Source organism: Seriola aureovittata, chromosome 3, assembly GCF_021018895.1.
Source record: "Seriola aureovittata isolate HTS-2021-v1 ecotype China chromosome 3, ASM2101889v1, whole genome shotgun sequence".
Taxonomy (NCBI): domain Eukaryota; kingdom Metazoa; phylum Chordata; class Actinopteri; order Carangiformes; family Carangidae; genus Seriola; species Seriola aureovittata.
The window spans coordinates 30725072-30741877 of NC_079366.1; the positions used below are offsets into that span (position 1 = coordinate 30725072).

General features: G+C 40.6%; 1 protein-coding gene across 1 annotated transcript; it reads left to right on the forward strand.

Moving 5' to 3' along the window:
* Nucleotides 1–1617: 1617 nt before the first annotated feature.
* On the forward strand, nucleotides 1618–9487 carry LOC130164665 (NACHT, LRR and PYD domains-containing protein 3-like). Its single transcript, XM_056369550.1, has 11 exons — nucleotides 1618–1891; nucleotides 2372–2425; nucleotides 3336–5199; nucleotides 5631–5801; nucleotides 5962–6135; nucleotides 6315–6488; nucleotides 6688–6861; nucleotides 7247–7420; nucleotides 7511–7684; nucleotides 8099–8145; nucleotides 8309–9487. The coding sequence occupies exons 1-11, from the start codon at nucleotides 1618–1620 to the stop codon at nucleotides 8911–8913; spliced, it is 3885 nt and encodes a 1294-aa protein (XP_056225525.1). The 3' UTR covers nucleotides 8914–9487.
* The last annotated feature ends 7319 nt before the right edge of the window (nucleotides 9488–16806 follow it).

Genomic DNA, 16806 nt, shown 5'->3' on the forward strand with positions numbered 1-16806 from the left:
ACATACAGTATGTCAGTGTACTATTTTACAGAACAAAGAACAAAAGGACAGGTTTGCGTTGTGACTCTTAACTTGAGGTCAAATTTTAAAAGTGCTGACTTTCATATTTAGTTTGAAGATGAATGAATAGTGACAGGAGGTAATCGGACAAGTTCAACAGGAACTCAGTCATATTCTGTGATTTTATTTTTAGTCATATTTAATATCTGATTTTACTGTATCAGGTCTGGGCAGCAGCCATCTTCTTTTTTCTGATCTGGTCTGAAACACATGAGCTGAACTGACCTGCTCTCCACAAAATCTTTAGGATCATCAACAGCTGCTGACGGTCAGTGAAGGGAGTGAAAGGTTGTTTAGTGTAGGTTACCTTTAGAGTCTGAATACAGGTGCTCCTCCACCCTGTGCAGACGGTGTGGTAATGTGCTCCATCTAGTGGACTGATAGCAGAACTACATCAGCAAACGGGGAAGGAGGAGGGACTGCAGCCATTTTCTCTACACAGTTTGTGTTTAATGACGTCAACCTGCGTGAATTTACATCTTGTTCTCAAACTGAAAGCAGAATTATCAGGTTTATTATTACATTACATCGTCCCACCAGGAGTTTCATCACTGTTTCTACTCTTAGATACCTGAAAAGATTCTTTCGGTGCAAATAAACTCCTTTCTTGAAGAAAACAATTACCTGGAGTGATTCCAGTTTCAGTCAGGCTTTAGAACAAACCACAGAACTCAACACAGCTCTGACTAAAGTAATCGGCAACCTCACACTAAACTGATGAAAGTAAGGTGTCGATGCGACACGGCATCCTGGAGGTTTGTCTTTCAGTGTGTTAAACTAGTTCAAAAGTTAAATGAGAACAAAACTGAAATGATACTAGTGGGCCTCAAGACAAAAAGAAAAATACTGTTTAGTGACCTGAGGAAATGAACTCCCTGGATTAAATCTGAGGTTACTTGTCTTGGAATTAGATCTAAATTTCAAGTCCCACAGCAACCAGCAGTTTTTTTTAAAAGTTGGTGCAATTTACAGAAACTCTGTGATTAATAAATTCTGTTACATCAGCTGACTGCATCTTTGTCTGACCGCATCTTTGTCTGACTGCATCTTTGTCTGACCGCATGTTTAAAACCTGGAGACCTGAGAGACCACATCAGCTGGTAAAGGTAAACAACAACAAGAGTTAACTGAACACAAAGACAAAATATGCAGTTGTGTTGATGTCGTGTGCATTTCTTTCAGGAACTCCCATGAAAAGAGGAACCTGAAAAGCAGAAGCGGGAACTTCACTTTTTTCCTCATTTCCTTACTCCCCATTTGCTTTAACTGATTTAACTGCAGCAGCTGGACTCGTGTCATGTTCTCCAAACCTCCAGGGACAGGTAAGAGTCTTCGTCTTTTTATACATGATGATGATTGTCAGATGCTACTTCCACATCTGGATCAATTCTGGGGACAAACAAAAAATCATTCGGCTGTTAGTCAGTACTGGAGGATAACAGTCAGAATCTGCCTGGATGTGGAAGTATACGGGCCAGACTAAAAGTACAATAACTCCATCCCACAGATGTTTTCCTCCAGGTTGACATTACGTCCTGATTTTAGCAGGGAGCCACAATGTTGCCAGAGGAACTTCTGATGTCTCTGGAGGATTTAAGAGACAAGGAATTCAAGGACTTCAAATGGTATCTGCAGCAGCCGGACATCATGGGAGGTTACCACACCATCAAAGTGTCCAAGCTGGAGAAGGCAGAGCGGCGGGACACGGTGGATCTGATGGTGCAGACCTGTGGATTTCATGGAGCTCTGGAGGTGAGCAGGACGGTTTTAGAGAAGATGAACAGGAACGATCTGGTGCAGAGTCTGTCGGACTCCAGCTCAGCAACAGAAGGTCAGTCGCTCACACTCTCTCTGTCCTGCAACTTTATTTGTGGGTTGACACGTGCAACACAATCCTCAAAATGAAATGATACATGTGCAGACTAACAGCAAAATAAGTAAAAGTAAAGAATGTATAGGTCACAAATATACTGTCATTTCACAATTATTGGTTAAAAAAAGTTTTGATATTTGGCTTTTGCCAGGAGGCACCAGTGAAAACTGAATTCGTATCGAACTCGCAAAAAATACCTGTAGAAAATATTTGATGGTTGATTTTTTGATCACATCATCAAACATAATTATCGGCTTTAATTTCATCATTGGAACAAAAAAAATAATTTAACTTTCAGCCACTGATTTATTCTGCATCTGTATTGATCAAAGCAGTACATGGTTTTAGTGCTTTTCCAGTTTTTTGTGATTTATCAATAAAAATAGAAACAAACTCTCATTGAAGTGATAAGTCTAATATAATATCTGTGTGTCTCAGTGAAGATCAGTGACGTCGGAGAGAACAGACGATCGTCCTCCTCTCAGACTGAAGGTAAAGCTGCTCTGGTCCCTGGCATGTGTCGACGCTATTATCTTTAATTAATTACTTACTTTTTAATTGGTGATCATTATTATTATAATCATCATTAAATCATTATTATTACTAGCAGTTATATAAAGCTGACAAATGTTATAGAAATGTATATTAATTAACTGCAGGCCTCATTTCTACCTGTCGTTCTTAGACCAGTGAAAAAAGTACAACATTTAATTCTGTGTGACATTATAAAGGTCTTAAATCTTTTTGATGAGTTGATTTAATGCAACACTATTGAATCAGGGGCACCAACCACCTCTACTGCCAAAAGTGTATTCAGGCTGAATGGGAAGCAAATTTATTTTTACCAAGTGTCAAAATCACTTTAATTCAAAGAGCAAACAAACTAGTTCTTGTGTAAATCTTTTGTGATTACGATAAATTTGCACCTATCAACAGGTAGATGAAGTATGAATGCTAACTGAGCTACACATCGCTAAGAGCTTCACCACCTGAGAAAAGATTAATACTTAAAGTTAGTGAGGACTTCACATCCACAATGAGGGATGACTTTAGGAACTGCTGCAATAATTCTAATAAAATCAATAAAAACTAGATTCTGAGAGTAAAGAAAAATAAGCAATAATATTTCACAGTTAAATTTCAAATATTCCAACAAAAATGTATTTTATTTTGAAAAATTACTGAACATTTTTTCAGTAAACTAGTACAACAAACAACAAGAAGAGGATGTTAATGTGTCATCCTGTGTGACAACGTGAGGGAAGTGTTGACATTATACTATTACATCAGTTTCATTTCAATGAGGAAATAAATTTCATCGTCAGCACAAGACGTTTATGCATTTTGCAACGAGAAAAGAGGCGTGCTAAGCCTCATTTATTTATTTACTTATCTCACACAGATGTGATTGTTCCAGTACCAGAGCCACAACCCATTTCATTTTACCAACAACTGCTTCAATCAAACCTCCAGGATACGTTTATGTGTGCACAGGAGGGGTGGGCACAGAAGAAGGATGAGCAGCGTCTGGATGATATCTACACACAGTTGCACATCACAGCTGGGGGCGACACACACATCAACACACAGCACGAGGTCAGGCTAATTGAGAACGCTGAGAAACCAGCAGAAATAGAAAAACCAATTAAACCTAATGAGATGTTCAAACACCCCACTGGAAGATATAAACCCATCAGAACAGTGCTGACCAGTGGGATTGCAGGAATTGGCAAAACATTTCTTGTGCGCAAGTTTGTGTTGGACGTGGTTGAAGGGAGAGCCAATCAAGACGTGCAGCTCATCTTCCCGTTTACTTTCCGACAATTAAATTTATGGAGGGGACAAAAGTTTTGTTTGGCAGAGCTGATTCGTGAATGTATCAGAGAGACCAGAGACATCAAGGAAGAAGCTCTTAATCACATCTTCACAACTCTGCAGTCGTCGGGAAACACCAACTACGACAAGAGTAAATTCAAACTCATGTTTGTTTTGGATGGTTTGGACGAGAGCCGCCTAGAACTGGACTGCTCCACCAGTAAAAACCAGAACCCAGACTTTGATGTTACCGCGTCGACTTCAGTGGACGTGCTGCTGACAAACCTCATCAAGAGGAATCTGCTTCCCTCTGCTCGCCTCTGGATAACCACACGACCTGCAGCAGCCAATCAGATCCACTCTGACTTCATTGACGTGGTGACAGAGGTCAGAGGGTTCACTGACCCACAGAAGGAGGAGTACTTCAGGAAGAGGTTCAGAGATGAGGAGCAGGCCATCAGCATCATCTCCCACATCAAGACATCACGAAGCCTCCACATCATGTGCCACATCCCAGTCTTCTGCTGGATCACTGCTACAGTTCTGGAGGAGGTGTTGGAAACCAGAGAGGAAGGAGAGCTGCCCAAGACCCTGACTGAGATGTATGCAGAGTTCCTGGGGTTTCAGATTCATCAGACAAAACAGAGATATGACCAAAAAAAGTGCATTCAGTACATTAATTCATTGGCAAAACTCGCTTTCTATGAGCTGGAAAAGGGCAACTTGATCTTCTACGAGAAGGACCTGATAGAGAGCGGCGTTGATGTGAGCGGAGCGTCGGTGTGCTCAGGAATGTTCACACAGATATTTAAAGAGGAACGTGGGAGGAGGAATGATGCAGACAAGATGTTCAGCTTCATCCATCTAAGTGTTCAGGAGTTTTTGGCAGCTCTCTATGTGGAGATGGCGCTCCTTAACAGAAACAAGAACGTTTTGTCTGAGCTGGGGCAAACGTGTGGCGAACAGGTGAGAATGATTTTCAGCAGATCATCTATAACAAAAGTCCACGCGTTTGCTATCGACAAGGCATTGGAGAGTCCGAACGGACACCTGGACCTGTTCCTCCGCTTCCTCCTGGGTCTTTCGCTGCAGACCAATCAGACTCTCCTACGAGATCTGTTTGAAAAGCAAAGAAGATCACAGACCAATCAGGAAACAGTGAACTACATCAAGAAGAAGCTCAATGAGAATCCGTCTCCAGAGAGAAGCATCAACCTGTTTCACTGTCTGAATGAACTGAATGATCGTTCTCTAGTGAAGCAGATCCAACAGTCCCTGAGATCAGGACGTCTCTCCACTGATGAACTGTCTCCTGCTCAATGGTCAGCTCTGGTCTTCATCTTACTGTCCTCAGAAGAACATCTGGACATGTTTGACCTGAAGAAATACTCTGCTTCAGAGGAGGCTCTTCTGAGGCTGCTGCCAGTGGTCAAAGCCTCTAACAAAGCTCTGTAGGTGCACAGATAACTGTAGATACTAACAGTATCACGTGTAGGGTTGTTTTCAACTAATGAAACACTTAGTCAACTGACAAGATGATTAATTAGTCGATTAATTGAACTTTCAAATTGTTTCTACAGTGTGATTGTATCTCTACAGATTAAAAAAAACAAAGATCGCCCCCCAAAATCTTTTTTCACTTGCCTCTCGGGGGTCGTTTTCACAGACGAAAAAAAAAAGTTTTTTGTATTTTTTGAAAGTTTTATAAATTATATATATATATATATATATTATACTTATATATTATGTAGACAATAAAAAACAGTAATGGTAAAGAAACATGTTGTTGTCACCCAGGACCTTAACACATAATTGCTTGACTCATGAACACAGTGAGACCAACCATATGAATGTGATTAATTTATCACTAACTCTCTTTCAGGCTGAGCGGCTGTAATCTGTCAGAGAGAAGCTGTGGAGCTCTGGCCTCAGTCCTCAGCTCCCAGTCCTCTAGACTAAGAGAACTGGACCTGAGTAACAACGACCTGCAGGACTCAGGGGTGAAGCTACTGTCTGGTCTGAAGAGTCCACACTGTGCACTGGAGACTCTCAGGTTAGATCAAACTATGACATTGTGTTTCCCTATTGGTGAAACAAACATGGGTTCTGCTGAGAAACTGTACAACAGAGGGATATTCCTCTGGTTTCTACTGAACTGATATCTAGGACGATGAAGTAAAACAAGAAGGAAAATATGTGTTTAATTTTATCAGGTTGAATGAAACTGGGCTCACAGAGGATTGCTGTGAGCATATCTCATCAGTTCTCAGATCCCAGTCCTCTAGACTGAGAGAACTGGACCTGAGTAACAATGATCTGCGGGATTCAGGAATGAAGCTGCTCTCTGCTGGACTGGAAAGTCCACACTGTACACTGGAGACTCTCAGGTAAGATCACAGTGTCCTACTTTTGTGTAATACTGGGTTGTACCCAAAACATTAAATACTCTTTATTGCAATTGCAGTGTGTTGAGCTCTCATGGTCAATGTAGCTCACTTACACTAAACATATTTGGGATGTTGAAGTAAAACAAAAAGGAAAATGTGTTTTTTTCTTTTCATATCAGGTTGAATCAAACTAGGCTCACAATGGATTGCTGTGGGCAAATCTCATCAGTTCTCAGCTCCCAGTCCTCTAGACTAAGAGAACTGGACCTGAATAACAATGATCTGCGGGATTCAGGAGTGAAGCTGCTCTCTGCTGGACTGGAGAGTCCACACTGTACACTGGAGACTCTATGGTCAGATCACACTCTGATGCTTTTCTGTTATACTGTGTTGTACCTAAAACATTTAATCTCTATTGTCTTTTAAGTCTTTTGATACTTTTAGGTCTGCTTAAATGTTGACCACAGTTAGATTAGTGTATGTATATATTCTGACTGATAAATAACATTGAATCTTGATGAAAATGTTTTTATTTTTATTCATTATTATCAGGTTAAATCAAAACGGACTCACAGAGAAATGCTGTGAGGACTTTGCATCAGTTCTAAGCTCCCAGTCATCTAGTCTGAGAGTGCTTGACCTGAGTCACAACATCCTGCAGGACTCAGGAGTGGCGCTGCTCTCTGCTGGACTGGAAAGTCCACATTGTGCAATAGAGACTCTCAGGTCAGATCACACTGTAATGCTATGTGATAGTCGTAGCTTAAACTAGCTAGCTAAAATATACAAACATCAGTCATTACTGCAGGTGACAAAATTAACACCGTATTGTGTTTCAAATATGAAATGTTTTATGGTCTATTTTTGTTTTGCATACCACATAGATAAACCTACAGCTGAAACAAATCTTTTTTAATATTTTTTTTTTTTATTATTGTTTTATTACACAGGGCTATTTCTTTAGTTTCAATAATCTGCCTAATCTTGGCCATGATCATATCATAAAATGTTAGCAATTTAAATCATAGAAACTATCAACAAATTAAGTTGTTAAATATACTGAACCATGTCCTATTGTTCTGAGACATTTTTCTTTATTCGTTTATTTCAGGTTGAATCACACCATGCTCACAGAGAAATGCTGTCAGAATTTAGCACCAGTTCTCAGCTCCCAGTCCTCTAGTCTGAGAGAGCTGGACCTGAGTAACAACAATCTGCAGGACTCAGGAGTGAAGCTGCTCTCTGCTGGACTGGAGAGTCCACAGTGCACACTGGAGACTCTCAGGTCAGGATTCAACTTCCTTTTTTTAATTGATGACCAATTATTCTAATGAAATAATTCACACATACAAGGAGTGTGTGTGTGTGTCTCCAGGTTGTCGGGCTGTCTTGTCACAGAGGCAGGTTGTTCTTCTCTGGCCTCAGCTTTAAGATCGAACCCCTCCCATCTGAGAGAGCTGGACCTGAGCTACAATCATCCAGGAGACTCAGGAGTGAAGCAGCTGTCTGCTGGACTGAAGAATCCACAATGTAGACTGGAGACTCTCAGGTATGAACAGACTAAAATACCTCCTCGGTGTTTAACGTTTATTTAACAGAGTGAAGTTTATGAAGAGTTACTAGAAGCGTGGTGAATGGCAACTGCAAAATATAACATCGTAGATCTACATTTAGACAATCAGCTTTCTCCATGAAGGACTGTGAACACATCCCCAACTGAAATCACTTTAACTCCAGATATAAATTCAATTCATTCAATTGTCTGACTATTTGTAGCTTGTTGTCTCTTTTCAGACTGAACATCTGTATATCTTCAGCTAATTGTAGGATATTATCAATTTGTGTAGTTTTTGCTATTAACTGTTTTAATTATATTATGCATGTAAAAACCCGGGAAAAAAAAGAACAAATTATTGATGAGGAAGTTTCTGAAGGTTCAGTCTGACTTTGTTTCCTCTTCCAGGTTGGAGCATGGTGGAGAGCAGAGGCTGAAACCTGGTCTGAGGAAGTGTAAGTGTGTCCTCACTTAGATTCATGAAAACAAGGCAGCGCATGTTAAAGATGTTTAAATAAAAAGCTTGTGTATCTGCAGTCAACTCTCAGTTTGAGAGAAGATCCATCAGTTGTTTTGATGATAAACTGCTGCTGTGTTGTGTCTTGTTCTCTCCATCAGACGCCTGTGAACTCACACTGGACACAAACACAGTGAACACAAACCTCAAACTGTCTGACAACAACCGGACGGTGTCGATCGTGTCAAAGGAGCAGCTGTACCATGATCATCCGGACAGGTTTGAGCTGTGGCCTCAGCTGCTGTGTAGAGATGCTCTGACTGGACGCTGCTACTGGGAGGTCAAGTTGAATGGAAGAGTTTATTTATCAGTGACCTACAGAGGAATCAGAAGGAAAGGAGCCGGTGATGACTGTGCGTTTGGACAAAACAATCAGTCCTGGAGTCTGATCTACACTGATGCCGACGGTTACTGTGCCAGTCACAACAAAAGAGAAGTTCGCAATTCCTCCTTATCCGGCATCTTCTCCCCCCTCAAAAGAACAGACCTCCCTCCTTCCTCCTCCTCCTCCTCCTCCTCCTCCTCCTCTGTCTCGAACAGAGTAGCAGTGTATGTGGACCATCCTGCTGGCACTCTGTCCTTCTACAGAGTCTTCTCTGATGCACTGATCCACATCCACACCTTCAACACCAGCTTCACTGAACCTCTTTACCCTGGGTTCAGGTTTACACTGCATTGTTCTTCAGTGTCCCTGTGTTCACTGTAGGAAAGAAAACACTCACACTGCTGACAAAACACACACGAACGCTTTTCGTAAGTCATAATATAGTGGCTCATAATTACAATTGTTCTCACAGGACAAAGAAAAAGCCCCAACATGAGGTGGCCCCACAGCAGAGCTAACATGATGCCCTTTAAATGAAGAAGATTTAGGTCGTTCTCCCACCTGCACTTTTTAGTCCAGTTAAACCGAACCCTGGTTGGTTTTCCCCCTCGGTACGATTTGTTTGTTCAGGTGTGAAAACAATAATCGCTCTCAGGTGAGGACCAACACAATCGCACCAAGACCCTTTCGAGGAGGTGGTCTTGGTCCGGTCCCAGACGAACTCTGGAGCAGTTTATTTTTGGTGTGAAAGAGCTCTGAACTGGATCTGACTCCAGCAGCAGGTGAACCCACAAGTCTGAGCTTGATGGTTCCTGTAACCTTCGTCCTGTGTTTATTCCTGCTCCAGACAATCTGACCAATCAGACGAGGGAACGTGTTCATCTGGTCTGTAATGATGCATTTTGGTTCACTTGAATTTTTCTCCGTGTGAAAATAAACCGAATCTACAAGTTTACACTCATCACTGAATCGGAGCAGAGCAAACGGACTTTAGGAAAATTGCCATTTTAGATGCCCTTAAGTCCAACACACTATTTAAAAAATGTTGCACACTTGGAAACAGGATGGACTTCCAGGTGTGCATGAGTTTAAAAGAATTCATTTACTTAATTTCTTTCTGGAAATACAGAAACACACATCATCATAACATGGCTGCACACTGCAGGCTGTCTGGGTCTCAACCAAACGACCAGAATACCTGTGTGAGTTTAAATCATTGTAAACATAAATTACCCTACTAATATATTACATTTGCTGTTGCACATAAAAATATATCAGGTGAACATTAATCAGATTTTGAATGAACATAATAATAACCCAAAACAATGAAAAACTAGACTCACCTCCTCGTGGTTGTCTGCCTCCTCCACTCAGACTAGTTCCAGATTACATCCGTTTATCTAGTCATATTAATATGAACTATTTCTGGGAAATTGTGTCGAGTTGCTGTGTGAAGTCTTGAGTAATGGCTTAAAAGTGTTTTTTGAGGTCACCGTGATGTTGACCTTTGACCTTTAGCCACCAAACTTTAATCAGTTCATCCTTGAGTCTTGTACCAAATTTAAAGAAGTTCTGTCAAGATGTTACTGTTCCTTTTTTTTTTTTTAATTTTTTCTAAATCGAATGTTTAATTTTGTAAACATGGAACAGTAACAATCACAACCTCGGATGTTGTACAGATCAAGTAACAGACATTTTAAAGAATATATCATGACTCCTAAGAAGATTATTTAATTAAATACAGTAGACTTTAATTACATTAACATCAATTACTCATTTCTATAGGAAAACCATATTCTGTTTGGATATAATAATAATAATAATAATGATAGTAAAGATAATACATACAAGCAATACCACAACATTCTCAGTTAACAAATTATACAAATTTTAAAAAGTATAAAAACTAAAATAAATTATATTTAGAGATAAGTTTATAAAGTTTTCTCTGGCCTGGACATTATTGACCTTTTTATTCATTTCTTGAAAATAAAGAAAACTGCGTTCCACGAGCCTGGAAGGCAAAATCCCGGGCAAACTCCGCCTGAGTCACGTGATCTGTGTAGGCCCCCTACATTGTTGCCTGACTACAAAACATGTTTTAAAATCACCGCCGCAGTTTAAGGTTTCGTTTTAAACGTGTCACTGAATATTTTATGTGTAATAAACTATATTAAATCATAATGAAGACATTTTATGATTTATAAAGACTATTTTAAAGACTGCTATCTCACTTCGGCCTGAGCGCTGCAGGTGAACCGGTTCAGGCAGCTCGTCGCTCGCCTTCAACCCGGACCTGGACAGTATGGTCGGCGCAGGAGAGGCAGCGGGTCGGTGAAGGTGAGCGGTTCAGTTACATCACGACAGGTTTGTTCAACTCGGTTTGTTTGAGTTTTTTAAATTTGGGTAAAGTTTTAAGTTTCTGTGTCTCAGCGTCGTGAAACAGACAGTTAACGAGTCTCACCGCGCGGCTAACGGTCAGCTAGCAGCGCGTCACAGCTAGCTATGTTAGCAGCGCGTCACAGCTAGCTATGTTAGCAGCGCGTCACAGCTAGCTATGTTAGCAGCGCGTCACAGCTAGCTATGTTAGCAGCTTAGATAAGAGTCTGCTGCGGTTATTAAACATGATACAACTGTCACAGTGACCAGAAAGTAATTAGCAGATTAATCGATAATGAAGATTATCTTTAGCTGCTGCCCTAATATACAAGTACGAACAAGTGTGTCTCAGATAAGTATCTACACAAGGGCTGAAACTAATGTTTATGTTGTTGTCAGGTAAAAAATCTTTATTCAATCATTGTTTGGTTTATATATTGTCAGAAAATAATTTCTCACAGTCACAAATCGCTTAACTTTTCTGTTGCATCTTAAAATGTTTTGTTTTGGAAACTGAAAGATATTAATTTAACTTTAAAAGATGTTATTTATCTTTAGATAAAGAGAATCACATTCTCTCACTTTTTTTGCTTGGGGGAAAAAAACTTGAAATGATGAATTGATTATCAAAATATTTGCATTGTCATTAATTAATTTACTTATTCTATCTAGTTATTAATTAGTCTACCCTTTTTCTTAGTCTTAAAATAAACAGGTTTGTTATATAAAAAAAATCTCTAGTCTTTTATCTTACAAAAAAAAGTTTATAATTGTGGTGAACAGTATTACACAACTCTGACGTCAGCTTCTGATTGAGGAGATAAATTTAGAGAAACTTGACTTACAACACTGAGCGACTGATTGTCAGTCTTTTGTTGTGAAAGCGTTTTTAGACATTTCAGTAAAAGCTTTAACGCTGTTTGAAACCCACTTTTATTCTTGTAAATAGTTCGATTTCACTGCTTTTTTCACCTCTAGACCACGTCAGACCAGATCGAGATCAAAACCCACTTTACACAGAAAGGTTCCCGAAGGTGTGGAGACCTTTCCTGGAATATTTTAGAAATCTTCGGTCAAATTAAGGATTAATTTCCTCTTTTTATCTGTTGTTCAGTTGATTTTTGTTAGTAAAACTGTTTATAGAAATGTATCCATTTCTAAATCCCTCCTTTGTTGTTGATTTATTTCCTCTCTTTCTTTTCTAAATGCAAAACCCGACTTCCAGCTGCTCTCTGTAAAACTCCAGTGGAGAAGAACCTTTTATATACAAGTAATTCTGGGCTGTATAGAGGTCTGGTGCTGAAGAGGGCTGAAGGGGTTAAAGTTGCATGTTGTGCTACTTTTAATACGGGCACGTTATGTAAAGTTGACATATATATGTTTATTTTTAAACATGTTTATATAACAATTCAGTGCTACACTGGCACACCTGTCATACTACACTATACAAATATGCATTCTGTGCATTTGTTAAAAAGCCAATAAAAAGGTCTTTGACAAATAATTCTGTGATCACAATGAAATGATTTTGACCCCTGGATATTCCAAGATTGTAAAATAAAGAGAAAGTTAATCACAATATATCATCCCTGTGATGATGAGAAGATTAAAGCAGAGGAACTGTCCTGGACATCAACTCTGAATCTAAATCATTTTAGTCAGCTGTTCCTTGGACAGAGGAATCATATTATTCTGCATCAAGGCGGAACTGACCCTCATCTGTGTTTGTGTTTCTCAGCTCAGTGCCGTTCAGTCATGGGCCTGAGGCAGTTCTGGCAGAACAACAAAGTCTTGATTGTGATGGGCACAACTCTGGGTCTGATGCACTGGGGCTGGTACAACCTGCAGTCGAGTTCTCTGCTGCACCAAGCGAAGCAGGAGTACATCCCTGAGCCCGGCATCGTCACCTACGTTTTAAACTCCAAAGCCGCTTCTGCAGATTCTCCTGCCGCCGCCAAGAGCAAGTGAACCAGCCGGACTCAGGTATGAGTCCAGCTTCCTACTGTTGAAGTCAGAGCTGCAGTTCCTCTAACGGCCACAAGGTGCTGCTGTAAGGACACTCACCCACAACAAGTTCATCTCTCAGGACGTCATTTTACTTCACAGAATACATACAGTACATCTGATGGGGACATTTTTGATCAGATTTATTCACAAAAAATAACAACAACAAAAAACTATATATAAAATAAAATCTGGCCACTGAAAATACAGAGAACAAATAAAAACATAAAATGAAAATAATAAAATGAAGATAAAAAGGGGGAAATAAACAACTTGGTCTTTTTGAAAAGGTAGTTATTTTACTGACTCTGCAGGTCTCAGGTCTTCAGGCAGGGAGCTGCAGAACTCAGGGACCCGGTCTCCTTTAGTCTTGATCCGGGTCCGAGGAATCGGACGAGTCCTGCCTGCAGGTCTGAGGCTGCAGCCAATCAGCATCAGATTTGAAGCATCGATGATTTAAACATTTTGCATGATCATCTTTAAAAATTCAGGCATCAAAATGAAAAATTCTTTTATTTATTTACTGAAAAGGTAAGTAAATGAAAAATGTATCGTTAATTTGTATTAGATGTATGTATTAAATTGATTTATTAGACATTAATCAACTGAAAGAACATCCATTTCTGCAATGTAAGTGTTTCTTTTTCTGTTATTGATCAGGAGGTTTTTCAGTGTCAGTTTCAGACTGATTGATATTTATTCCCTCAGACACTCTGACATTTTCATTGTTTTCTGGTCTTTTATTGACTAAATTACTAATAATTATTTAATGATAATGAAAATAATTAAGTTTTTGATTGATATTGTAAAATTGATGCCAGTCCTGTACAGTGGGTAATCTTGTATACTGTGTGCTGTATAAATAAAGTTTTTTGTGTCTTCCTCCATGCAGAGCGTCATGAAGCCTCAGAGCTGGCTCCGCAGGAACTGGCTGTGGGCGGCGGGCGGCGCCTTCCTCACCATCCACGTGTCCACCTGGCTGATGCAGAGAGCCATGAAGAGCGCCGTCCGCTCGGAGGTGGCGCTCAGACAGAAAGCTGATGATGAAAGACTGGACTGACGTTCACTCAGGAGGACTGTGACCAACACAACCACTGACTATCATTCACAGATCAATGATCCACTGTTTCCTCGTCATTCTGATGTACAATATTAAATTATTAATCACATGACCGCAGGTGAAAGGGCCATGTGTTTTGTGTTTTCTCTTCTGTCAGATTTAATGTTTGGTGGATGATTGAGTTGTGATTTACAGGAAATACATCAATCAATAAACCGATAAAACAATCAACAGTATCAGTCAATTAACCCAGAGAAGTAATTAAATCTGATATCACAGTTCTAACATGAACATTTTAAATTGGTTCCAGTTTATGATGCAGCGGTTCCCAACCTTCTTGTGTCTCTAATCAATGGAATCAGCTGATGAATCGTCCACGATAACAATTTTATTTTAAGTTTCTAAACCCCTTAAATTCCTGGATGAAAGCACATGAGTTTCTATGTTGTCACTCGATGTGTCTGGTTCTTATTGGTAACTTTAAACAACAGTGGAAGAAGAGGTCAGAGGTCAATGTGTGGAAAACCTTAAGTCACCTTCTGAACTTTTTGAAGGAGGCCTTACTCCCTTTAAATGCCACTTCTTTCTCCCCGCTGTGAGTTCAGGGTGAGAAAATGAAGTTTGTTATCAGACGTCATCGTGGTCGTCCGAGTCCTCGGGGAGCTGCTGATGGACTCGGCTCAAACAGCTGGGCTGTAACTCATGAGAGAGTCGGAGGGGCGAGAGAGGAATGGAAAACATGTTCGCTCTCTGAATACTCAGAAATCTGACCGTGAAATTCAGCTTGTAACTTTGTTTTCTACAGATCAGGTTTCATGGAGGGAGACAGATCCAGCTCCGATCTGTGGACGAGCTTTAAGACAAAATGTCTTCGTACCTGCGGAGACGCTGCACAAAACACCTGAAGTTTTCTGCTTAAGTTTGACACTAAAGGTTTAATTTCTCCTTCGCTGAGGGAGTTACCTCAGGGTGTTGCACAGAATCTCTTCAGAAGCTTTCCTTTTAAGGAGAAACAGTGAAGGAATTTACAGCAGTGAAAGGGATTTTACAGCCGTAAACTTCTACTGTTTCCATGGAGACTTGATTTGCTGCCATTAGCACTTGTGATTGTTATCTCGTCGTCCTCTTGTTTTGACGGGAACTTCACCAGGTGAACTCTGGTCACTAAGGACTAAGGTCTTTAAGTGATTCCTTAAGTATGAGACTAAGAGAAGGAGAAAACCCTAAATTTCTAAGTGAACATTTAAAAAACTCTAGGACACCAGGAAGTATGCAGGGGCAACAGCCAATCAGGTGAGAGGTACAAACATAATGAGGCTGATGGTCAGCAGGTGTGTGGATGCTGGCTACCTCCACACAGCTGGGACTTCCGGTTGCTGTCGTGGCCCGGTGAGACAAACCTGTCGTTTTATTAGTTGTTATATCGATTTTTATATTACACAGTCTCTCCCGGATTTGGCGGGCTTTTTTTGTTGAATGAAAGGATGTCATCTTTCCTAATTAACGAGTTCATCTGGAGGAAGAAACGGTTTGTAACACATTGATTTATCCTTCCTAACTATCAATATGAGCCACAGAATTATAACTGCTTCGTTTATATTAGTTTTGGGTCTTTTATTTCATGTTTTCTGGACCTGTTGCAGTGGATGGACTGTATAGTTTAGGGTTCCAGTCCCGCGTGCGGTCGGGGCGCCGGAAGTTCACGCACTCTTGATGATTTGTTTTGTGGCGCACATTTTCATCAGTGTGGTGTTTTTTTAATTATAGAACAATCCCGACCGAGTCGTTTGATTGGAGGAGAGGTGTTCATACAGGCCTGGTATTAACGTCTCAGGTGATCGATCACAGTGGTCAGCTCTACGTCAGTTCACACCTGATTTAAATGCGTCTCCACGTGCGTCTCGATTGACCACCTGTGATTGGATCACATTTCCCCGCACGTGTGTGTGTGTGTAGATAAAACATTTGAACTCATGCCAACATTTTTTTTGCGCATTAAGTCAATGACGTCATGTCACGTGCCGGGGGCACCATTCAAGCTAGAATCGCCACTGCGCACACACAAGCACATTGACAACGGACCCGTCTGTTGATTGGCTAAGAACAGCAGCACATGCCTGTTTATTTTCATATGAAGCAGGAAGTGAGATCCGATCACTGGTGGTCAATGCAGACGCACGTGGAGACGCATTTAAATCAGGTGTGAACTGACGCACCTGGAGCTGACCACTGTGATCGGATCACTGTTACTACCAGGTCTGGATTCAGAGCCGAGACATTATACAATCTAGTTGTTTTTTTCCCGCACACAGGCAGAAAGTGATGATGCGCAGGGTAAACGAAATGGCCAACGGTTGCAGTGTGTGCACGTAGCACCAGATTTCCTTTCAAGAGGTAAAAAACCCCTTTGGCACGCGTTGGGTATGTTGGCTGTCCACGTGTCCAGACGTAGAGTCCGCCCGGCCCCGTCCCCACTGAAACCTTAGAGTTTGTGCTTTGAGGTATTTCTACCAGCTGTAGTCGTGAAGTTGCTGGATGAAATCAGTGCATGGGGCCGTTGTCATGATGGTGTCATCCACCGTCTAATTTAAAATAAATTCTAAAAAAAAATTAAATTTTTCCTTTGGTTTATCACAGTTTACTCAGCTGTAGTAACAGTCACAATGTGACTGACACATGGAATAAGTTCTATGAGGTGTTTCCCATCCACAGTGACCAAGCACTTGCAAATGGACCTGATGGTTGTGGAGCTGGTCTTGATCTATCTTGTGTGTCAGTGGAGGTGAGACGCACCTCCCAGCATCCTTAGGGCTCAAGAGGTCAAACTGCAT

Excerpts from the sequence above, each read along its gene's own strand:
- LOC130164665 (XM_056369550.1), top strand. The coding sequence starts at position 1,618 with ATGTTGCCAGAGGAACTTCTGATGTCTCTGGAGGATTTAAGAGACAAG. Across the intron at positions 2,426-3,335 it reads GTCCTCCTCTCAGACTGAAG|ATGTGATTGTTCCAGTACCA; the intron begins GTAAAGCTGCTC and ends TATCTCACACAG. Across the intron at positions 5,200-5,630 it reads AAAGCCTCTAACAAAGCTCT|GCTGAGCGGCTGTAATCTGT; the intron begins GTAGGTGCACAG and ends ACTCTCTTTCAG.